Source organism: Lutra lutra, chromosome 4, assembly GCF_902655055.1.
Source record: "Lutra lutra chromosome 4, mLutLut1.2, whole genome shotgun sequence".
NCBI lineage: Eukaryota > Metazoa > Chordata > Mammalia > Carnivora > Mustelidae > Lutra > Lutra lutra.
In genome coordinates, this window is record NC_062281.1 from 192,005,476 (window position 1) to 192,029,440 (window position 23,965).

The 23,965-nt window shown below is 43.9% G+C and overlaps 1 protein-coding gene across 1 annotated transcript in view; it reads left to right on the top strand.

The window, feature by feature from the left end:
• Window positions 1–23,965, top strand: part of RERE (arginine-glutamic acid dipeptide repeats) — a 445,015-nt gene that overhangs the window by 350,902 nt on the left and 70,148 nt on the right. The window contains 1 exon segment of the mRNA XM_047724025.1: window positions 2,349–2,447. Within this exon segment, the coding sequence (XP_047579981.1) occupies window positions 2,349–2,447 (99 nt within the window).

Sequence of the window (23,965 nt, forward strand, 5' to 3'; positions counted from 1 at the left end):
GTCCACGTTGTTAAGGTCATATTATAGATTCTTATTGTATTATAGAACCTTATTGTATTATAGAACTTGACAGGTATCTGCTTGGTCTGGATTTTGAGCAAAGTTTGAAAATCTAACTTTATTTTCATCTTTTTATACTGCTGAAATAAGTCTAGATGAAGATCTAATGATGAATGTTATTAAAATATGTTACTATCTCGCATTCATATTCAGTACATACACCCTCCCCCCCGCCCACACCCATACAGTGCCATCATCAAAACAGAATCCAGGGGTGCCCGGGTGGCTCAGTGGGTTAAACCTCTGCCTTTGGCTCAGGTCACGATCTCAGGGTCCTGGGCTCGAGCCCCGCATCGGGCTCCCTGCTCAGCGGGGAGTCTGCTTCCCCGCTCTCTCTCTGCTTGCCTCTCTGCCTACTTGTGATCTCTCTCTCTCTCTCTCTTTCTCTCTCTGTCAAATTAAATAAAAAACAAACAAAAAAACCTCAGAATCCAACAATCTAATATTAATTGTTGTTGTAGGTATTTCGTTTTGTTTTAAGGTAGTGACTTATTGTTATAGTTAATATATAGTCTGGACTTCCTTGGACCTGGATTTAAAATAAATGGAGTTCTCTAAACTGTGAGAATACTCAGGAAATTTTAATTTTTAATACCTTCTCTTTCTCTGAATGTGCAATGAAAATGGATATTTTTGATATCTCTTCCATTAGCAGTTGAGTAGTTAGAAAAGAGACTGGCTGTGTATGTTTCAAATATTATTTTAGCTTACTCAATAAATATTTACTGAAGGCTTACTATATCCCCAGCCCTGGGTCTGTAGCAGTTGGTGGGAAAGCAATTTGCACATCCTTCTTAGGAGTCTTCTACTAAAGAGGGGAAACCCTGTGTTCTCTCCTCTTTCTTGTGTGTCTGCAGTTCTTTACTTACACCTACGTAGTAGCGATTACTATCATCTGCTCGATCTTGTCATCTCCTATGTATTGTGTCCCCATGACACATCCTTAGGAGTTTGCAAGTTTCCTGGAAATAAAAACTATGGTTTGCTAAGGTGTGGACCTTACTCGTCTGAGTTTGCAGCTGATGCTTGTGAATTGCTCAGATAAGGGATTGAAACACGGGTGAGAAGATTGGAAGGTCTGCTCTATGACAGCAGGGATGCCTTTGCCTGTTTTGTTCAGTCCTGTGGGCCCAGGGTCTAGTACATCGCATGGAACAAAGTAGGCACTTTGTCAACTTCAAGCCGAATGAATTCCAGTCAACTGAGGTTTAGATTTGGGTGGAGTTTGCACAGGGACAGTAGTTGAAGGCGTTTATTCATTAATTTAACCAGTCGTTCTCTTAGATCTCCATATGCTATGGACTGTGGTAGGCGCTAGAGATAAGATCTTAGCCAAAACGGATTCTGTCTGTAAAGGAAAGCCAGATTTCCCGTGAGAATTTTGGAGGAATGGCCATAGTTAGGGGAGGTAGATTAAGCAAGAGGATCTTTCTGTTATTTCATTCCATTGTCTGCAGGTTGAAACTCTGGAACTAGAAGGGGTTTGGGGTCACATGAACCAAGAGAAGAATGTCTTTGCAAGATAGAGAGGGTGAGTGGTGTCAGGCACTGCCTGGGGTTGGAAAGGATATGGAGTGGAGGAAGTTTATTACCTTTAATGAGAGCGAAGTCTGGTCCTAGAAGGAGAGTGTAGATAAACCAGCATCTTCATTCTCATGTATTGCTAGTATACTGTTAAAGAGTGTCATTAAAAAGCTCTTACAGTTCAGATACTTGAAAAAAAATTTTTAAGTGAAATTACTGCAGTTGAAAGACTTCAGAGATGCTGAAGGGAAATAACATAATTCAGTAGGTTTTGAACCGCCTTTTAGGGGGAATGGGACAAGAGTGGGTAGAAATCACACTGGCTGGAGTCCTGGCTTTACAGCCTGCTGGTTTTGACCTTTCTGTGCCTCAGTTTTCTCATCAATAAAATGGGGTGACTGTAGTTCCTACCCTATAAGCTTAAATGAGAAAATACCTTTCTCATAGGCTTAAGAAAGAATAAGTACATGGATTATGCTCCCCATTCTCTCCGGCCACATGTTCAGAAAGTGTTTGTTACTGTTGTTCTGAATCCTATTCCTGTTCTTGCCAAAGTGTTCTCTACCTTACCTGCCTCCCTTTCCCAGAACAGCTGGAACTGGGGGCAAGGGGCCATTGGAGGAGAGCGAATTCTCTTGCTGACAAACATACCCTTTCCGTGGGTTCTTCTGTTGGAACAACTGCAGGGCTTCTGTTTTATTGATTTGCTTCCGGATCTGTTACTTGGCACGCTTCACTAATGGAAGTTGTTGTTGTTGTTTTAGCTACATGAGAGTGGGTATGATGCGGGCAAAGCCCTACAGCGCCTGGTGAAGAAGCCTGTGCCCAAGCTGATCGAAAAGTGCTGGACGGAGGATGAAGTGGTGAGTGCGGACGGGGTGGTCTTGTGGCTGGTGTCACCGGGCTGTTGGCTTCTCAAGTGTGCCCTCCCTGCGCCTCTGGGGGCTGTCTGTGGTAGCCGTTAGTCAAAGGAAAGAGCTTGCAAGCGTCATAATTGTACAGAGAGACTTGATCTTAGCTTAGTGGGAAGGGTTTTTTCTCAGGTTTCATGGAAAGAGAAGAGATTGGGAGTGTTGGTTGGCTGGTTTAGCAAGCCAGTTTTTGATCCCTCCCCATTTTAAAACCCAGCATTTTTAAACCAGTTGATACATATCTTAAGTGGAGCCAGTGACTTGCAGGAAGCATAGACCTGATTATGTAAATACTGTGGCTCTTACATATTCATCCTGTCATTATGGCCCATCAGAGAAGGTGGGGAGATAAAGTACGTGCCCACAAATACAGATTTGAGTGCCCATGGATTCCTGTTCCAGCAGACCGAGTTCTCGTGAAGCTACATCCCCATCTTGTGACTTCTGAAAGGTATTGCTGTAAAAGACTTACAGATTACTTGTGCTTTTGCTACTTCAGTCTTGTGTCTGAGTGGTACTGATTGACATTTGCCCTTTAGGTTGAAAGAAATTAAGATGAAGGCTGGCACTGGTAGACATATCAATTGTAAGCCTGTTGCTGATACTTTAAAATATGCTAAGAAAGAATGTTGAAAAACTTTTCTGTGCTTTCCTAATCTTGCTCTTTTCGTTTTTTATTTATTAAGTACTTACTTTGTGCCAGGTGCTGTGTTAGGGCCATATCAAGAACAAAAGTTCCCTCGGGGGCACCTGGGTGCCTCAGTGGGTTAAGCCTCTGCCTTTGGCTCGGGTCATGGTCTTGGGGTCCTGGGATTGAGCCCTGCATCAGGCTCTCTGCTCAGCGGGGAACCTGCTTCCTCCTCTCTCTCTGCCTGCCTCTCTGCCTACTTGTGATCTCTGTCAAATAAATAAATAAAATCTTTTTTTAAAAAAAAGGCCCCTCCTCATGAGGCTTATGTTTTAAGAGGAGAGACCATCTATAAATCAATATATGTCAAGTGGTAGCACAGCTGTGTGCTGAGGAGAATAGAGGAGGTCAGGAGGAGGGAGAAGAAACTGGGGGAGTGGGGAGGTGCTGTCTTCAGTAAGGGGCGGAGGAAGGGCCCTGGTAAGAACCATTTGAGCGGAGACCTTAGTGCAAAGATAAGCCTTTTGGATCATGCCGGGGAAGAGAAGTCTGGCCCCTGGCATGGTCAAGAAGTAGGCAGGAATGTGTCTGGAGGGGGAAGCGGAGGGGGACGGCAGGTGGTGAATCATGTGTGACCTGTGGACGGATGGTCAGCGCCTTGCTCTTTGGTCTGCATGGGCAGATTCTGAGCAGAGGGGTGACTTGATCTGCTGGTGGGGCGCACTCTGGCCCAAGTCACAAGTGGGCTTCCGGGGCAATTGCGAGCTTCCAGGCCCAAGACCAGTGACCGAAGAGCACGGCATCGGTGCTGGGGAGAAGTGGTGAGATCCTGGGTGCGGGCTGGAACACGATCCGAGAGGATATGTTTGAGGAAAGGTCGTGGGGTAGGGGTGGCGAGTGGAAGCCAGGAAGTGGACCAGGAAGCCACAGGGAGGGACCGAAGCAGCCCTGAAGGTTTGGTTAGAGAGCGTTGTCAGGAGTCCGTCCATTAACGCTTGCGGCTGATCAGATGCATGAGGCAGTTGGTGCTGCTATTTGGAAATTAAATATTTAAATGCTTTACATGATCATTCAAGAGTTGGAAACTTCTTAAACGTTTGTTATTCAAATAGTGGCAGAGTGAAAATGTGAGAATTGTTTTGTCAAGTCAGATGTCGTTTTTCACTGTGGACCCATTTTTGTGAGAAGGAGAGAATTTTGATTGATAAAAATTTAAGATTCTCAAACAGCCTTGTTGCAAGAAAGAGGCGAGGAGGTGGAGAGGATGGAAGGAGTGTGTCAAAGGCCGTCACCGCGGGGCCCCCGTCGGTGCCTGTGCTAGGAGCCCTCCTCGGCCCTCCCTCACCTTCACCTTAAGGCTTCTCAGCAGCCAGGAGCTCCCGGTGCTCTCTCCGTGGCCCGTCCTTCTTTCTGGGGTTTAAGGACTCCCACTTAAAGGAAAGTCGCCTTCCTCTTCCTGCAGCACTTGCCTCTCTTGGGCATAGTGTGGCCTGTATCCCTGCTGCTGCTGGGGCTTGGGGACTTGAGGCAGCCCGTGGGACAGAAAGGGGAGTCTTAGACATCAGAGAAGGCCTGACTTTCTTTTGAAAAGTGAAACGCGACTCCAGATTGCTGCACATCCCAAGGACGTGATAATGATTGCTAACTGCATGAATCCTTGTCTTTCCGGCGCATTTTTGTCATGGTTGCTTCTTGTTTTGGTTGGAGTTTTGAGAAATGTGCTGGCACTCATCCAGTTCTTGCAGAACCCAGGGATCAAATGCTTCCCTTATTTGTAGGAAGTTCAGCTTCACTTTCTAAAACCTGAAAAGCAAATGAGCAAGAGGGCTTGAGTAAATGATAGGCTGAAGGCAGCTTCTAATGAACGTATCCAAGTCAAATCTTTGACCAGCTTATGTGGTAGCCAGGCACAGGCACTCGTGGACCTCTGCCTTGGCCTGGTTTTGGCTGTGAGAACATAACCTGCTGGGTGCATGTGGCCCTTCTGGTCGAATTCTCCACATCCTCTCACCCCAGGAAGCACAGGAATAAGCAAAGCAAGTGTGTCCCAATGAAAATAAGGACATGGGCCTACCTCCTGTTCTGTACCCTCCCCCACCCCCAGAATAACATTTTAGTTATTTTTAAGCGTCACTGCCTCCAGGATACCAGTTTGCTCAAACTGCAGCAACGTCGATGAGGCCGCTATCGCACCGTCTTCTGAGCTGCTTCCACTGCTTGCCTGCGTCTATGGGCAGCTTGCCCTTGCTTTCTCCTGCCGCCGTCGCCAGCTCTGTTCCTCGCAGCTTTGCTTCCACGTTGATTGCCCTCCTCACTGGTGAACTTGCTAAGAGTGAGGCCTTCACTGATGGTGAGACCAGTGTCTGGTAGAGAGGCATGTTTTGTCCAAGAGGGACTTGAAGAATATTGACAGGTCTTTATTTAAAATGAGTGTTTTTAAAGATTCTTTACCATAATTAAGATTGTCCTCAATCTAACATTTTATTAAAACTTGTAATAGTTAATAATTATGCATCAGAGAAAAACTTGTATGTGCACCCAAAGCTGACCTTCGAAGTTTTACTTTTGGAAAAAAAATTCCCGTATTATTAATGATAGCACCACCCAACATCTTCATCTTAGGTCTTTCAGATAATCACCAGTTCTTGAGATTTTAGGCCTCAAAATTACACACTGGGAGGCCTTTGGTTTTACATTTTCTCTCAGTGATTCCTTTAATAGCTTGTGTGTGTGTAGGTACAATATTTCTCACCAAAGTTTCTTTGGGGCTGAGACACTTTAAGTCTTGTGGAATGGATGCCAGGTTTGTGGCAGTTTCTGTCGAATTCTAGGCCCAAAACTGACAACTGCACTCTGCTTTAGTGCAGTGACTGAGAAACATGTGGGTAGCGGGCTCGAGGCCGTCTCTCAGGCTGAATAAACTGGGTCATATCAGAGAGGCAGTTGCGAAGAAATGCTGGGTCAGTTGGATGGAGCCGAAGGAAACAGCCGGTTGCCTGTCTTTGGGGGCCGCACTGACGGTTAACCAGTCTCACTTACATTATGCTGAAAATATTATTCCATTTCAGGAAGCCATTTAAATCAGTAAAACTTGTGAAGAGAAACAGGAGAAAAATACGAGAAAAATACTGATCAGAACATTTAAAAAAAAAGAAACTCTAGATTGTTAGGTTTTTAATTAAACATGGTGAACACATTTAAATATAACACAAAGGCCCCAGGCTGAACTGCACCTAATCGAAACAGATTAAGTCACCCTTCCATGCTCGGGTAGTTATTAATTCTGCTTATTTATGCATGCAAGCTGAAGGTAGCATTTGCTGCCGCTGTGCTGGTGCGTATTGCGCTGGGATTCCATTGCTGCTTGACACTGTGCGCTTAATGAGCATTCAGCTGTTGATTATGGAAATACTGGGGACGCTAATTGAATTCTTCTTAAAATTCAGGGCCTGCATTTTCCTTGTGGAGTTTGGCCCGACTTGCAAGGTTGTAAGAGTGGGTGCTCTGCTGAGCCATGTATGCACTTCTCCCTTTGCTTCCCATCCACTTGGCTGTGTTTGTTTTGGAAATTATTTTCATGTTGAAGCAGCTTTCAGAAAAATTCCAGGTGTTCTAGAAGGTAAAGGTTTTGTTGCTTACTATGTTCCCGCAGAGCGTTCATTCCATGTCACTGCGGGTAACTATAACTTTTATCTGGAAGTGTGTTTTCCCTTAAAATATTTTATGCCAATTTTGGTGTACTATATTGAGTGAACAATTTAGACACAAATAATCTGAAACGTTTATGCATAGCCAGTTAATCCATGATGTGGTGATAGACTTACATGGATTTACAAATCATAAATTTTAAAACCCCTAAACTTTCCTTCAGTTTAAAGCTCAGCATTATCATAAATATAAATGAAAATCCTTCTTTCAAAATTGACATGGCGCGGCAGACTAATTTTCTGAGTATTTGTAAACCAATGAACCCGTGTGGCTGGTCGAGGAATTGCGTCCACAGGACACGCCAGCTGTCTGCGTGGTGTCTCTCCCAGCAGCGCTTCAGAGGCCTTTGTTAGGCCTTTTTTGGAATGTCTGCTCGAGAAAACATTGTTTTCATTGTTCACTCTTTTTAAGCCGGGTATCTGGATGTGCCAGAAGACAGAGCTGCTTACTGGGCAAAAATACAATGAATTTTATTTACTGTTTGTGTGGCAGCTGTAGAAAATAGAATCCACAGCAAAACCAAAGGTCCTTTAGCAGTGGGAAGTGGAGGTGAGAGCAGAGATGGAGACAGTGGCAAAGGGGAAGAGAAGCATCTGCCCTCAGCCTGCAGTTACACTCCTGTGAGTTTTAAGGTGTCCATAATTTTGGTGTTTAGTTTTAAATTGTATATTTTCGATATAGGGAAGGATTAATTGCCTGATGCTGATTTTTAGGAATGGTCAGATTTCCAGAGTTATTGAGCATTTTATATAGTCATTCCAAAATGTGTGGGATAGGAAGAACCTGTAGGTCATCCAGTATGAACCCATTCATTTTTCTTCGTTTGTAAATTTTATGTGAATTTTAATTCTGTTGTTAGAATATCATGAAAACATTAAAGGGGATTGAAACCTCACTCCCATCTCATGTTCCTAGTTTCATGCTCTCTTCGTGTCTTTGTTCATGTACATAGATTGGTTTTTGTGTTTGTAAACTTATATAAATGGAATCATTATATTGAAATTCTCACTTTCACAGGAAGTCTTAATCTTAGAATATTTGTAGTTCACCTGGAACCCGAAATAGGGATATACTGTATTTAGTGCAACACATAATAGGCAATAGTAAATTTGACGTGGCTTTTTCTCTCAATTTACTACCCTTCCTCTAATTTTAAGTTAATTGGTGCTGCCTCTTGTGAATCACTTAATTCTGAAATATGAGAGTAGGAAAGATAAGAGAAGCATGAAATGTTGGCATATTATTTATACATAAGTAATACACATATTATTTACTCATGTTATGTGTTCTTATGGTCCATGGCAAAAATCAGTCCTTAGTATTAAGAGAGGGAGAGGTAGGGGTGATCATCTGGCTCAGTTGGAAGAGCAAGCAAAGTGACTCTTGATCTCGGGGTTGTTAAATTTCAGCCCCACATTGGGTGTAAGAGATTACTTTAAAAAATAAAATCTGCAAGAATAAATAAATAAGGAAATAAGGAAAATGTAGATACAGGTAAATTTGAGTAATGCTTTAAGTATTAATGAAATGGAACTCTTTTTCCCATGATTGATGCCCATCAGCCTTTGGATCAAACCCTTTTTTAAATAAGTCAATAGTGTGAATAGAATGGAGTTTATTGTCAAGTCCATTTGACAGTGAGACGGAATTAAAAATCAATTATATGTTCAGAAGATTGGTGTCAGGCAATCAATTTTGTCAGTTTGCAGAGATGTTCTACTGCATAACAACCCATAAAGAGAAATGCGTTTTAAAATCCTTTAGTAAATGAGATGGGCCACGCACTAGAAGGAGAGAGATATTTCAAAAATTTATTTCAGTATTTCATGTCAATAGAAGTTGCCTCTGGATTAAATCTACAAATTCAGCAGTGACCTTGCCTTTCACATACATGGCTTTATTGCTTTCTAGGCTTCCTCTGTAAACTATGGTCAAAGAAGGTGCTATGCCTGTTTTTCTCAACAAGGTCATTCTTTTTTGCATTTTCTTTAACCCATGTTTCTCAAGTTCCTTATCCTGTAGCCCTGATGTTAGGTATTTTTGTTGAAAGCCAGCAGTAAGTTATGCTGTTCTTTGGGCTCCATGTGTCCATGAATGTTTGTGTACCTGTCCATGTTCAGGCCGTGGGGTGATGCAGAACAGCACAGAGACCTGGAAAGTAACTCCACACTGAGTATAGGCATTCTCTAAATTATTCTTTGCCGCTTAGGGTAATCTTTTAAAATCAAAGAACAATTTTTATGGGACATTTTTCATTTTTTGCTTGAGTAGGGGAGCATTGGGGAGAATCTTCAGCTTGAAAGATTAATAAACACTACAACGGTGGGTTATTGAAACCATGTTTTCCATCTCATTTTCAAGGGCGTGTAAAACAAATGGAGATAGCATACACTTTCAGCTGCCCTCCATCATCTCTGCGTTTAAAAAATGAGAACAAGACACAAGGGAACTTGAGAGATTGCATTTGTTCTCCCATAGACAAAGTGGTTATTTTTTAAATGAAGAGGATTGAAAACCCTTTCCTTCTGCAGTTTCTTAGCAACAGAGCTGGAGTCCATTTTAATGTGTATGCATGGAACATTCTATGTATGATGACATTGGAGACGTACATTTCCACAGGTGAAACATACTGTATCAGCCTGATAACTGGAATTCGTTATGGGGGAAGGAAATGGGTTTAAAAAAAAAAAAAAAAAAAAAAGGAGCCTTACAATGACAGGAAATAACACATTTTAGACTGTCTCCTCTTCCCTAACATACTTGTATCTAAAACCTAGAATCTCTCTTAAATAGAAGTAATGATGGCCTTAGTATTCCCCTAATTGCCCCCTTCACGGGAATGCCAGCACATTTTCTTTATATTTCCTAGTGTGTTTTGTTATTCTTCTTCCCCACCACCTTGCGTGCTGTTAAGTGACACTTTGATGTTTCAGAACTCGCTTTAAGACGTTTTTCCAAAGTATTTCATATGGGTGAATTCCAGTTCATTTTCCACATGTATAAGGCAAAGTGCAGCGGTGTTGGGAAGCAGAGTATGTTTAGTGGTCACCAAGGGGAAAAAGTCTCTGCATTTGGCCTCACCAGTTGAAAGTTCAGACCCATGTCTGTCTGTCCGGCTCTGTAGTTCTTGGATTTGTTGTTGGGACTTGCGCATGGCAAGCCTGTTCATCCACCTGTGTGAACACGACCATAGGATGACCCTTCATGTTGTTTACCAGGTTACTTATTTCTGATTTCATATAACTGGTGGAAATTCGTCCATCCAGTCATTCCACAGATGTTTCTGTAGCACCAGCACAGCACTCTGCCAGGTACCATTTTATGCACTGGTGATCCAGCACTGAACAAAACAGGCAGAGATTCCTGTGCTCACGGAGCTGGTGTTCTAGTGGGAAAGCTAGATCCAAGCCAGAATGCCAAGTACCATGCACAGTGGGCTAGCTACACCCCAGAGCGTGTGGGGGTCTGCCGCACTGGGTCGTGATGGCGAGTTCATCTGGGGGTTTTCACGTTAGGCTAGGAAATCTTTTTTTTTTTTTTTTTTTAAAGATTTTATTTATTTATTTGACAGAGAGAGATCACAAGTAGGCAGAGAGACAGGCAGAGAGAGAGAGAGAGAGGAGGAACAGACTCCGTGCTGAGCAGAGAGCCCAATGCGGGACTCGATCCCAGGACCCTGAGATCATGACCTGAGCCGAAGGCAGAGGCTTAACCCACTGAGCCACCCAGGTTAGGCTAGGAAGTCTTAATGTCAGGGCCTATAGTTTAATTCTTCTTGTATCTCCAGAACATAGCCCAGGGCCAGGAGTGTGGTGGATAATCAGAAAAGACAGTTTTGACTGGGTTGGAAAGGAGAGAAACCTAGTAGAGGTTGTTTCCTCCCCCAAGTCCTCACATCACCTCTGTGGAGTTGGCCTCTTTGGCTGAGCTTGAGCTCAGATGTTGCTGCTTCAGGGGGTTCTCCTTCCGCCTGCTTGGGGCCAGCGCTCCAGCTCCCCAAAAATTGACTGGACACTGCCCCATTCTTCCCTTGAAAGCAGTGGTTAACCCCTCCCAGTTGTCTGTGGCTTTATTTTCTAGGCTCCAGTATAAAAAAGCTCATTCTTTGGACACCATCACTTCATACTTGTTGATGTGTGTGGTTGCCGTGTTTTGTTGTGGGAGAGTGAGCGCCAAAGAGAACGAGAAGGAAGAAGCCTCAGTAGATGGCCCCGCCTTTCCTCCTGACCCATTATGTGTTTGAAAAGCAAAACCCCCTATTTGCAAATCTCTTTCTCAAGGCTGTCCGGTTGTTTGGGCCATCTTTTTTGTGACTGTGGTATGTGGGTGATAGACCCTTCCTCTCAGGTTTCCTCCAAACCTCTGGGGTGCTTCCCCTATTTGGTCACTTTTGGGATATTTTCTTCCCTTTTAAAGGGCTTGATCCCATGTAGTTAATCCCAGCAATAGGACATAGAAGAACTATCAAATAAATACACCGAAGAACTAAGGAAGGAGCAAAGCAAAGTTGCAAGTAAAACAAGAACCAAGCAGGGAGCCTGAGTGGCTGAGTTGGGTAAACGTCCAACATTTGATTTCGGCTCAGGTCATGATCTCAGGGTGATGGGATCAAGCCCCGCATCTGGCTCTGCGCTCAGCACGGGGTCTGCTTGTCCCTCTCCATCTGCTTCTCCCCTCACTTGTTCTCTCTCTCTCCCTCAAATAAATAAATTCTTACCAAAAAAAGCTAAACAGTAAGAGAATGAAGCAGGATGGCTGATAGTACACCATGTGCCCTTGAGGGCTAGAAAGTCTGCTGACACTATATTTCATATTTAAAAGTGTATGTCTAGAGCCTGTTTTGTTTTTTTAAGTATATACTCTGTTATTCTGGATCATTTTATTCAGCGCTCAGAAATTATGAGCCAGAGAACACTAGAAAGATCTCTGTCCTGGACATAGGAGTGTGTCTGGGCCATGCTGAATGTTTGTAGCTTTGTGGCCACTGCCCAGTGTCCTGCGTGCCTCTACCGTCCAAGGGCATGAAGAGTGCTACTGAAATGCAGCACGGTTGAACTCTGGGAGAATGAAAGAGGATAAATCACACCCTTCTCTCTCCGCTCTGGAAGGCTTGCTGGGGTGGGACGGGGCACAGAGAGAATGCTGGCCCGAGAACTTGCAGGGTTGGGACAGCGGTCCTCAGGCTGGTAGCCACCTTAGGGACCTCAAGGAAGGAGAAGGCATGGGGAAAGGACAAACTTTGCCATGGCTGGCAGGTGCGTTTGACAAGAAACCTGGGTCTGAAGCCAGTCCCTGTCTATGGCCACCCCCACTTTCACTGCCCCGGTAGAAAACTGGGCTGATGTCTTATCTATAGCTAATGAAGTCATCTCTGGTTAAGAAACTTGAAAGCATGTATGCCCACACACTTATGTGCCTTAGTGCTAACTAAAGGTTCTCGGTTTCCCCTTGCAGCTCGTTGGTCAGTTTTAATCATTTATTTTTCTAATCTTTTTCTAGTTTTTCTAATCTTTCCTCTCAGATTAATAAAATAAAACCCCTGGACTGCAGAGACTCCTGTTAACAAGTGTTTCAGGCTATCGCAGAGCCAGAGGGAAGGACAGTCCATCACCAGCAGCTCTGCTCTGAGTTACTTCCATCCCTTCTCTCCTCTCAGGAGCCCCGCTGCTTCTCTGGGAGACACTGCTCCTGAAGTCTGGGCAGGTGTTACCTCTTTGCTAACAAGCCACTCTCCAGACAGGCACGTTCAGCCTAAATTCGTCATTTTCCTTTTCTATCTAGGGCCTCTGATTAATTAGAGTAATGTAACTAGCTAAGTAGGCTTGGCTATCCATTTTTGAAAAAGAAGTTTTAGAGAATGAATTTTAACAAGGTGTTATTAAGCGTAGATTTGGGGAACCTGTTAACCTGGACCCAAAACCTGTCCATTATTAATCTAAAAATAAGGTAGCTTTGCTTGCAGAAGACCCTGGGCTCTTGGTGTGTGATTCCCAGCAGAACACCCCTTGGGACTCTTCGATTTCATCAAAGCTGTTCCAGATTCCCAAAGTAGCTTAAAGTTGGGATGGACTCTGAATATTTGGGATTCTCCCTCTCAGTCCAGTCCATGAAAATGAGATTCTCCAATCCTTTAGCAGAAATGAAAGTTAGGAAATTATTTTCTGATTATCCTTTGAGATGGCCCAACTTCTTTGTCTTCTTTCCAGGTTTTGGACCCCAGAGCAGCCTAACCCTGGTAGTACGTCCCCCTCCTTAGAACTGTCTGACGTTATACTCTGCTCACATTCTCACCCCACCCCCATCCAGGCTCACTCTCTCCTGTGAGCCAGCACTTTCTCTCAGACCCCTGTCAGACATCCCAGAGATCCACTTGGACTGTCTTGCTTTTGAGGCAAACTGTCAGATGGATCCTTCAGTTGCTCGCACGTTTAGAGGAGTCAGTAAGCATCATACCATGTTACCCTCCACGGTTTGAAGTAATCTCAGACACTGCAGAATCCCATCGCTAGGAAGACATGCTTATGTAAGGGAAGCACACTCTTTCAGAGGAGTATCTTGACAAAAGGAGTGATGAATTTTTATAGTTTAAAACCAGACATTATTTTCTGTTTCTGGATAACCAACTTTAGATTTTCCTTAAAAAATTTATTGTATGGTGGGGAGTGGGTATTTCCCCCCACTTTCTGTTGAACTTAAGTCCACTGCCTTTCCATATCTGCTCTGTGCAAGGTTCTGCAGGATTCTTATGGAGCCCCTTTATCCATTGGTTACTGTTGTAATTCATCCTCTACAACCTTCTGTCCCTACTGTCGTTAAGCTTCGTGTTTTAGAAACAAGGTTAGAAAATAATATTAGTTCCTCATTCAAAAGGAAGGGAGCTTATTGCTGACTTGAGACAAAGAAACTACATTTGTTCTTTAACCACTAAGATTTCTGCAGGCATCCCCCCTGACCTTGCTGATTGCCCGGCAGAATGGCGTCCTTGACTTATTTTGACAGTGGGTGTCCGTGAGCACTCTGGTTGGATGTTGTTGCCACGGGCTAGAGAGGAGATGGCGGCCACACTATTGGAAACTTTGGGAGTGCCTCTTTGACTCCTGATGTTCTGGGGTCCACGGGGGATGCAAGGCTGAACATGTTGCTTTTTGCTATTTATTGAACAGGGAGATGAGGAAGGGCTCCAAGGAAGAGGTGTTACTTGAGAGGAGCCCTGAAGGATGGGTAGGATTTTGCCAGGCACACTGGATCAAGGTTAATGGAAAAACAAAGGCATTAAAGAATGTGGGTGGTTGTTTAATAGCCAGTCAGCCAGTTTGAGTAAAGTTACGGATGGAGGAATATCTAAGATAGCTGATGGATTCAAAACCACCTACTCTGTATGGGAAGAGAAGTTTAATTTTATAGAAAATAAGGAATAATTACACATTTCAGAATGTGGGGAATGATAGGACCGGCGCCATCATTGAAGGCTAATCTGGCAGTAAGGTGGGTGGTAAAGTGAGTAGAGAAGGAAATCAGTGGTTTTGAGACCTGACTACGCGTTAGAATGACCTGGAAAACTTTAAAATGTCCCTGTGTCCAGCCTGCACGCCAGACCCGTTGGGTCAGAATCTCTGGGGTGGGACCCAGGCATCCATGCTCCAGGCTAAGGACTGGTTCTAGTAAGAGATGTTGAACTTAAAGAGATGCTCTAAGTTTATAGCAGTGATTCTCAACCTTGGTTGCACACTGGATCACACAGGGAACTTTGGCATGCATATGTACGTGTGCGTGCGTGCGCGCGCACACACACACACACACACACACACAGATCCATCCTGAGATTCTTTTTGAGCCATACAGAGGGAGAAGAGGCTCTTGGAGGAATTCTTTTTTTTTTTTTTTTTTAAAGATTTTATTTATTTATTTGACAGAGATCACAAGTAGGCAGAGAGGCAGACAGAGAGAGAGGTGGAGGCAGGCTTCCTGCGGAGCAGAGAGCCCAATGCGGGGCTCGATCCCAGGACCCTGTGATCATGACCCGAGCTGAAGGCAGAAGCTTAACCCACTGAGCCACCCAGGCGCCCCATCTTGGAGGAATTCTTAAGTCGAGAGGCATAGGGATGGACAAAGTGACAAAGAAAAGGCTAGAGAAAGGGTTGGACTCTATATTTTTTTTAATTTTGTTAAACATTATATTTAACTTAATAAAATATGAGGAGTAACTACATATTTTTTTAATGTCTTTGACATAACTCAGTTGAAAGATTGGGGAAGGAAACTGGTACGAGGTCAGGATGCTGAGGCATGTCTAGTAGTACTAGTTACCCTGTTGAAATAACTGGTAGTGAGGCCCAGGCTGCGTACTGAACTTGGGGAACCAGGTAGAGGTGGTAGAAGAGTCAGAAAGGGCGATGGGGCACAATCAAGAAGAAGAAGAGAGTTTGTGGGATTAATGGTGGTGGTACAGTAATAAATAAAAAAAAATGTCTAGTTTTGTATCTTAAATGTTTTCAGGGATGCCCAAACATGAGGGTTGGCTGCCAGTGGATGGCTCGGTTTGGACTAACGCACACTGAGGGCTGTGGTTGCAAACCATAAGAAGGGTTCTGGGCAAGATTTTTCATGAGAGTACTATCTGAGAGTACTAACTGAGAGTACTATCAAAAGACAGGATAGGAGGCGTCTGGGTGGCTCAGTCGGTTAAGTGTCTGCCTTTGGCTCAGGTCATGATGCTGGGGTCCTGGGATCGAGCCCCACATTGGGGGGGGGGGGGGCGGCAGTCCCTGCTCAGCAAGGAGCCTGCTTCTCCCTCTCCCTCTGCCCCTCCCATTCCTCTCTCTCTCTCCCTCTCCCTCTCTCTCTCTCTCTCAAATACATAAATAAAATCTTTTTGAAAAAAAGATAAGATAGAGAAAGGGACTTCTAACTAGGCATAGGATCACTGAATAAGGGTGGGGGAGACTGGATTGTTTGGTTGATTCTGTGATGAGAAAAAGCGCCTGGAGGTGGTAGATGATGTGGCCCAAAAGGATTGTCACCATTGGAATCAGAAAATGCGCATGGAACTAAAGCTCTGGCTGTTGTTGGAGGGGTTTTGAGGGATGTTGCATGGATCACATGTGAGGATGCTGAGGGGTGGGGGAGGGCTCTGGGGCATGCAGACTTCTGGGGAACAGAGAGAGGGGAGGGAGTGAGGGAGAAGACAGTAGGTCCCTAGAGGACGCGGTATGCTGGGCCAGTGGGGGCTTGCTAAGGTGAGATGACCCTAGCCAGAAGTAGGCATTGGGATGGGAGTAATGGGAAGGTGTGGGAAGGAAATTTGTGATTAATATGTGGTTATCAATGATCATTTTAGGTCCCGTGGGGGGGCAGACTGAGACCCCTCTGTGCTGCTCTGCTCCGTGATGTGCTTCTTGAGGGCTGACCCACCTCTCAGCGTGTCCAGTCACTAGATGCTAAGTTGAGTTGAATTGGATTCACATGTAGAGGTTGTAGATAGAGGCGAGTGGTAAGGAGGGAGGATTTGGGGACTGGAACAATATTCAGAATTTAAGATGTCGGATGGGAATGTTGGCTCCCAGAATGTATCGTGCTGTTTGTTTCCTCGGTCATTCCACAAGTTTTGGGCATTTAACTGTGTACTAGATGCCCAGCCTTGGAGAGGAAAATAACGTTGGACATACTGTTCTCGTGGAGCTTGTGTTCTAGTGGGAGGCACAGGCAAATGCATGTAGGTGAGGTGACCCGGGTAGATGCTCTGGAGAGGCCAAGTCCGTTGCACTCAAGGAGACTGAGTGAGGCGGGGGCTGGGCACGGCCAAGCCACCGCCTCCTGGGCAGTGGCAGCTTCTCCTCCCGCGGTCTCTTCTTCAAAGTAAGTCTGGACAGATGAGATCTCTGATAATTGAAGCCAGTTAATCAAGAGTGATATGTGTTTTTCTGGTAATTCAAATTACTTAGCTCCTATCTGGTGATTTTTGCGGTCATGTCTCAGTTGCCCATAAACGGTTCCTTCTCAGGAGCAGATCGATAAATGCCTTCAGGACTTGGGAACTTTTGAGAGCTTAGAACCAACTGAATTTCACTGAAAGGACAGGTGGGAACTTTGCTGTGGGAGTAAAATCATGTCGCTAATTAGAGGTCTGTTCATTTCTCATGCATAGATGTGCATTTCCAATACAGGGGACACAATTACAGAATGTTTCTGAATGCTGAAAAGATTCTATAAACCTTCTTCATGACCTTTTAGATCGGGGGGCAGATTAGAAGAGAAGGATCTGGTTCTTGTAAAATGTTTGCTGATGATCTTAAAGCAGCTTTGGGTGCATGTTGTGTGTGGTGAGGAGAGAGCCGGGAGAAACTGTGGTAAACCCAGAAGGAGGGTCGTCTAGCCCCTGGAGTCCCCTGTAGATGTCACTATGGTTTTGTTTCCTTCAGTGCTTCTCAGTATAATGTGTTTCATCAAAAAGGCCTGAGAGCCTCAAGCCAAAGAAAAAGGAGTGGGGCGGGGCATGAAGGAACTTGATGAGTAGATGATTCATTTCCTCGTTATAAAGATAATTTCTTTCATCCTTTATTATGCCGCAAGAATTCTTTCACTGTTAACCATCCTAGACTGTTTTGAGAATGTCCCACCAACCCCGGTGGCCTGTGCTCAAGGCCATCTGAATCTTCTACCTGCCTCGCGGAGAGCCGTGAGGGCTTCTCTCAGGTCAGCCAGGGGAAGAAACTTCAGGTCTCCTCTGAATGTTTGCTGCCGTTGTGCCGGTTACTTTTCAGTTCGTGATTTGCTCAAAAAAAAAAAAAAAAAAGAAACTCTAGCCTCTTCTTTGTTTTCTTTCTACCTCTCCCTTCACTTCTACTTTTCTCAGATGACTCCTTATCTGTTTATAGACAACCACCTACTAGTAATGTAGTTAAAGTTTGGTGGTAGAAAACAGAAGTGTTGATAAACCTGTTTCTGGTTGAATCGGTGCTTTAGACCAGCTGCTGTACCTGGGCAAGCCTCTGATCCTCTCTCTAAGAAATGGGAGTATTAATTAAATAATTATGTCTTTGCTGGCCTTCAAAGGCTCAGGTAGTAGTAATAAGAATTGCCTTTGAAGAAATATTTATCAAATGCTGACTTATATATGCAAAGGTCTCTGACAGGTGCACCCAGATAGGACCACCCAACCTCAAGGAGAGAGACCCTGTTGGCAATGATGGACTTAGGTGCCCAGAACCTAGTGCTGGGCAGGATCTGGGAAGTGGGATGCCCAGAGAAGGACAACAAAACATAGATACGAGATAATATAGAAACTTGTTCAGGGTTATACCAGTGGTGAGTGAATCCAAGCCACCAATCCAAGAGAAGCTCCGTAGTGACATTGCACAGGCTCCCCAGACACAATACTGAAGTGTGAGGAGTGTGGGACACGTTCAGGGAGCAGCAGGGAGCTGCCTCTAGTTGATGCAGGGCAGTCATGGTCGGTGTTAGGGATCTGTATGCAGCACAGGTGCTGTTCCTGCTTTCTTGTATTCATTGTGGACATTCACAAAGCACTGTCTCCCCGTGAGCTGAAATGAAACCTCAAACTCCTTTTTAACACATTTTCTAATCCACATACTTGAGGGTGGTGGGCACTGAGGCTTTAGTGGTAGAATGGAGTACGCTTGACTACGTACGCTGAAGGGTTTGCGCTCTTCATCTGTCTTGGACAGAGAAGTGCCATAATCAGTTCTTTAGAATTCAGAGAAGAATGGTCTTTACCTTGGTGGGGTAGCAGTTACACAGTGCAGGGTTTTATAGTGGTGTCATCTGTCTTGGTCCTAGAAAGTGTTTTTAGTGACCCTGGTTTGGTTCAGTTAGGTAAAACCAGAGTATAAAAAATCTAGCTGAGATGTGGAAGCATTCTTGGCATTCTCCAGAATTCCCGCATCTTTTTCCTTGTAGGTACAAAGTTTAAAAAAACAAACAAAAATCTCTCTTTCCCATGTAACCCCTAAGAGAATTTTGTTTTGCTTTAAAAACCATATGCTTCCTCCCAAGATTAAATTGGCATTTACCTTTCTCCTGATAAGGATGTAATTTCTAACTAATAAATAGTGACGTTGAAAATGAGACTGTTCCATGAATCTTAAATCTAACCAGGGCATTTTGAATCCCATCTCAATTTATACCCATTATCATATATCCTAAAAATACATGAATGGTCTCTTTTTTAGCAGTAAAATTTTACATTCTATCTTTCCTTGCCCTCCTTTAACTTCTGTAACTAGTAACTTTTCTTCAATCTACTGCCCCATAGATTTTATTCTTTTTTTTTTTTTTAAGATTTTATTTATTTATTTATTTGTCAGAGAGAGAGAGAGAGAGAGAACACAAGCAGGCAGAGACAGGGAGAGAAGCAGGCTCCCCACTGAGCAAGGAGCCCGATACGGGACTCTATCCCAGGACCCTGGGATCGTGACCTGAGCCAAAGGTAGCGGCTTAACCAACTGAGCCACCCAGGCATCCCATAGACTTTATTCTTAGTATTAAACATTTCCTGGGGTGCCTGGGTGGCTCAGTCGGTTCAGCATCTGATTCTTGGTTTCAGTTCAGGTTGTGATCTCGGGGACCTGGGATCTGGCCCCGTGTCAGGCTCCACACTCAGCATGGAAGTCTGCTGAAGTTCCTCTCCTTTTGCCCCTCTCCTCTGTGCGTGCAGTCTCTCTCTCTCTCTCTCTCAAATGAAAGTAAGTAAATATTTACAAAGGAAAAAAAAAACATTTCCTGCTTGGGAATCTGTTGTCAGATCACTCCTCCACTATGCCCTGCAGCAAGAAGTATGTGTATCAAAAGACATGTACATACTGTTATTTCCTTAACAACAAAGCTCTAAGTGTTAAAAGGGAAATTCTGTCCAATTATGTTATAATAATTATTAGTATACAGTTGATCAAAACAAGATATTATAAAATGTTGGTAAAATTTAATTTTTGTTTAATATTTGTTGGAAATAAGATGGATTCAGGGTTTTTTTTTTTTAAGGTTTTATTTATTCATCTGACACAGAGAGAGAGAGAGAGCATGAGCAGGGGGAGGAGGCAGAGGGAGAGGGACAAGCAGACTCCCCACTGAGCAGGGAGCCTGATGTGGGGCTCTATCCCAAGACCCCAGGATCATGACCTGAGCCGAAGGCAGACGCTCATTCGACTGAGCACCCAGGCGCTGGATTTAGTTTTTTAAATGCATTAATTCTTGGGTGAGTATTACTTATTTTTAGAAAGAGGCCGTGTTCTGCATTGATTTTTGTTCTTATTTTTCATGTATTTGTAGATAGAAGCATGTATAAACCTTTTTTGCATGAATAAGCAGATGGGAATAATGGTTTTGTTACAGTGTCACTCCGTAATTTGAATTCCTTCCATAACAATGCCAAAAATATAATGGATCATCAGACTTGGTCTGTAGTAATCTATCAGATGACACGCCATTAGATCCTCCTTTAATTTTGTTGAAAGCAAAGAAGGAGAACGTACCTGACTTGCGCAAGGCTTTCTTATCGTGACCTTATAGTTAGTTACTGTGTCAACACCATCAGTGTTTTGAATCAATCCTTTGTTTGGTGCGCTGGGGTTTCTGTATCAGGGTAGCGCTGCCTGGTAGCATTCCAGGTGGGAGAGGGATGGCACTCTGTGCGGAGAGGGGAAGGCCTTTGTGAGAGGGGAGGAGCACACAGGAGTGTGCTGTCAGGCAAGTGAATGTTATCAGGCGAATTTAGGAAGGAAAACCTTTGAAAGCAGAAGGCTTGGAAATGAATTCCCTTAGAACCATTTGGGTCTGTTTTATGTCTACACATCCTAGTTTGCAGACTCTGAACCTACAAATCTTGCCTACCAGGCCCAGTCCTAGGCTCTGGGAAAGCCCAGGGAAAGTCAGGCCCCATAGGGTCCTGAGGGTAGGGAAAGGGCTGAGGGTAGGGAAAGTGCCAGTCAGCCTGGGAGCCTGGCAGACATCTTCCAGGATTCAGTGGGTCAGCCTTGGGCCCTGAACCAGGCTGTGCAGTGCTGTGATGAGGGAGTGATGAGTAAATCATTGTCCTTGCCCTCTGGGAGTTTATAATCAGAGCTTATATTATAAAGAAAACAAAACAGCACCCCCAAACCAACAAAAAACAAAATCTCTATGACCTTGTTATTTAATATGCTAATAACGTATGTGTATTTACATTTTTTAATGTTTGGATAAGTAGATTTCAATATGATTGGTTTTATTTGTAATCCCATATATTTTATTTTAGGCATTTAAAACCATTTTTAGAAGAGGCTAGGCTTTTCCAGACTGCCAAAAGTGCCCATGGCACAAAAAAGGTGAAGAACCCTGTTTTGAGTGCTGGCCTCTTCCAGATACCACAGTCTGTTTGTAAGGAGCCCCGGAGGACAGTTCAGTGAAGCGGTTTCATGAAAGGGTGCTGCATACATAGCCTGGGTGCTTGGTAGCACTGTGATGTGCGACACACTATGGTGTGCGACATTACAAGCTGGGGGCGTGCACAGTAGGGGTTTAAAATGTTGCAGTAGGTGCGCCTGGCCAGCTCAGTCGGTGGAGCGCGTGATTCTAGGTCTCAAGGTTGGGAGTTCAAGCCCCGCATGACTTTAAAAAGCCTGGTATGTTAGACTGTCAGACCCTGGACGTATTAACAGGCATCGCCTGAAGGATATCGGTATCTGCTGTAGCCAGTATACACGCAGGCCTTAGGGACACATGCCCACCCACCCATGCTCCAGAGTGAGCGGAAGGAGAAAACTGGTAATCTCCAGGATGCCACACAATTGAGAATGTTCTTGGTTTTGTTATTAAGTAACGTGGACCTCTGTCTTCCTAGCTACTCCTTGGTTTGCCTCTGGAACATCTCCACATTCGTTACTTTCTTCCTGGTGCTTTCTTAGGCTTGGTTTGCTCCTCGGACGGCCCCGGCTCGGACTCGAAAGCTGCAGAGCTGCGTTTAGATCAGATTTCTCACATGCTGCTGACTTTATCTCATGTACAGCCGCGAATTTCTGTTGCCATACACCGTGTGATCTGGACCTCCCTCAGCTTTTTAACAATTAGTAATTGAGCAGGAAGTGTGTTTTTATTACAGTGGCCTTTTGATTCTGATTTTACAATCGTGTAGTGTTTAGCAGAGAGCAGAGGTGGGGAAGTGGCTCTCTGAAACACATTTTTGACAGAGAGAAGTCTGTTGTTTCAGCCACTTGGCTATCTGTCAGCCGCTCTCAGACTTCCCCCTCGTGTTGGTTGCCTGGCAACCCGGGGCTGGAGCAATCAAACCCGGGCCAGTGCTTTTCCAAGCCCAGATCAGGGGATGATTTATTGGTGGAACTGTGAGCGTGGTAAATCCATGCCTCAGAAATGGACCTTTTTTTTTTCTTTTTTAAACCAGGAGTTTATCAAATCACATCCAGCAAAAAGGGAAAAAAATATCAGTTGGAGGGTTTTGTTGCAATTTTTTTTTAAAGAATAAAATTAAGGCCTATAGTGTGCTTAATAGCTTGTTATTATGTGTGTCAGTACCTGTGTAGATTAATATTTTTACTTAGTTGGATCATTACTCTTTTTTAAGTTTTTTTAATTTTACTGGCACTCAGCAGCTTAAAAGTTAGTGCCTTTTTTTTTTTTTTTTTCCCCTTTTAAATTAGGATACTTGAGATGCAATCTTTCCACGAGTAAGCATGCCTGGGGTCATCTGTGAAGCCTTGATAGAATCATAGGCAGAACCGTAGCCTTGCTTTCCTGATGGCCTGTGTCTGTGTTCTGGATTTGATGCAGGAAGCATAAAATACTGAGTGCTTTCCATTTTTCAAAATTAGCTGAAAAATCCAAAAATCCTGCCTTACTATGTGCTGTGTTAATAGATACTTAAGTAGACCTTCCTCTTTGAACATGTCTGCATCCACGTGTGACGGGAGAGCTGTCATTTTAGGACAAGTTAATTCCGAACTTCCAGATTCTTCTCACTTTCTGCTTCCGCCTACACTGCCTTCTTTTGTGCCCCTCCCCCATTTATAATTATAACCTTTTAACCGTGGAAATTATCCCATATTAATATATTTTTGTTATAAAAGTGAGTTTTTAAGTTCTTTTTGAGGTTTCCCTTTTATAGAGTCTCAACTACTCTAGTATTGCACGTGGAGATGAAGAGGAATTAATTTTGGGAGGCATTCTGCGTAGGGTGAGAGTCTTAGCCTGACTTAGCAGGCTGAGCATTTCTTAACCATTTCTTTCTGTAAAATTTTAAAGAACGTGAGCATTTATTTTTGTAAAATTTCCAGGAAATACTTTGGAACTCAAACTTCACTCTGCACACAGCCCAATGCATCTGTGTATGTAAATGTGCTATTAGTATGTTTATATTCCTTATAAATATACAGATCTAATCTGTTTGTGTAATTTACACACAGCTGTGTTCATGCTCCCTTAATACCAATATTTTCAAGCAAGAGTGAGGTATCATGGGAGCACTATTGTTCCAAACAAAAGCCACCAGAGCAGCCTTGTGGTGGGGCCCATTACCAGGCGGTGATGTGGGACCCTCCCTTGAGGGACTCTATGTGGTAGCCATTCTGCTTGGGGATGGCAGGAGACCAAATGGGATGCCTGTAATAGAAATAATAACCACGGGCTAGACAGAGATCTGCCTTATGGCCAAGGTTTGCCTTTTGTAATTGAAATACACTCCTCTTCCCCCTCACTCCCCGGCATTTCCTCAAGGAATAATTGATCTCCCTCCCCTTTTGGAGAGGTTTAAAGTGAACAAATTCAATGAGGAACCCTGGCCCTTGTCGTGAAGGGAAAGCAAAGTCCAGGGACCCCTTCTGTGGCAAGAACCGAAGTGAACCCCTGCTGCTGGTCAGGGCCTCAGTTTCCCCTGTTTGGGAAGACGGGCAGATCATAGCAGCTTCTGGGTTTGCTTAAGTTCTTCTGGAAGACAGATTTTACTTAATTTGAAATAACAAGCCTTTATTAATGGTGTTTCGTTTAGGATTGCATATGTGATACCATTGTCCATAATTCTGACCAATTTATGTGTTCTGCCTCCCTAATAGAAAACTTTTGGTGCTTTGGGTTCTAATGTTTTACAAAAAAGAAGTAAGGATCATTCTAGACTTGCACTGATAATGGTACC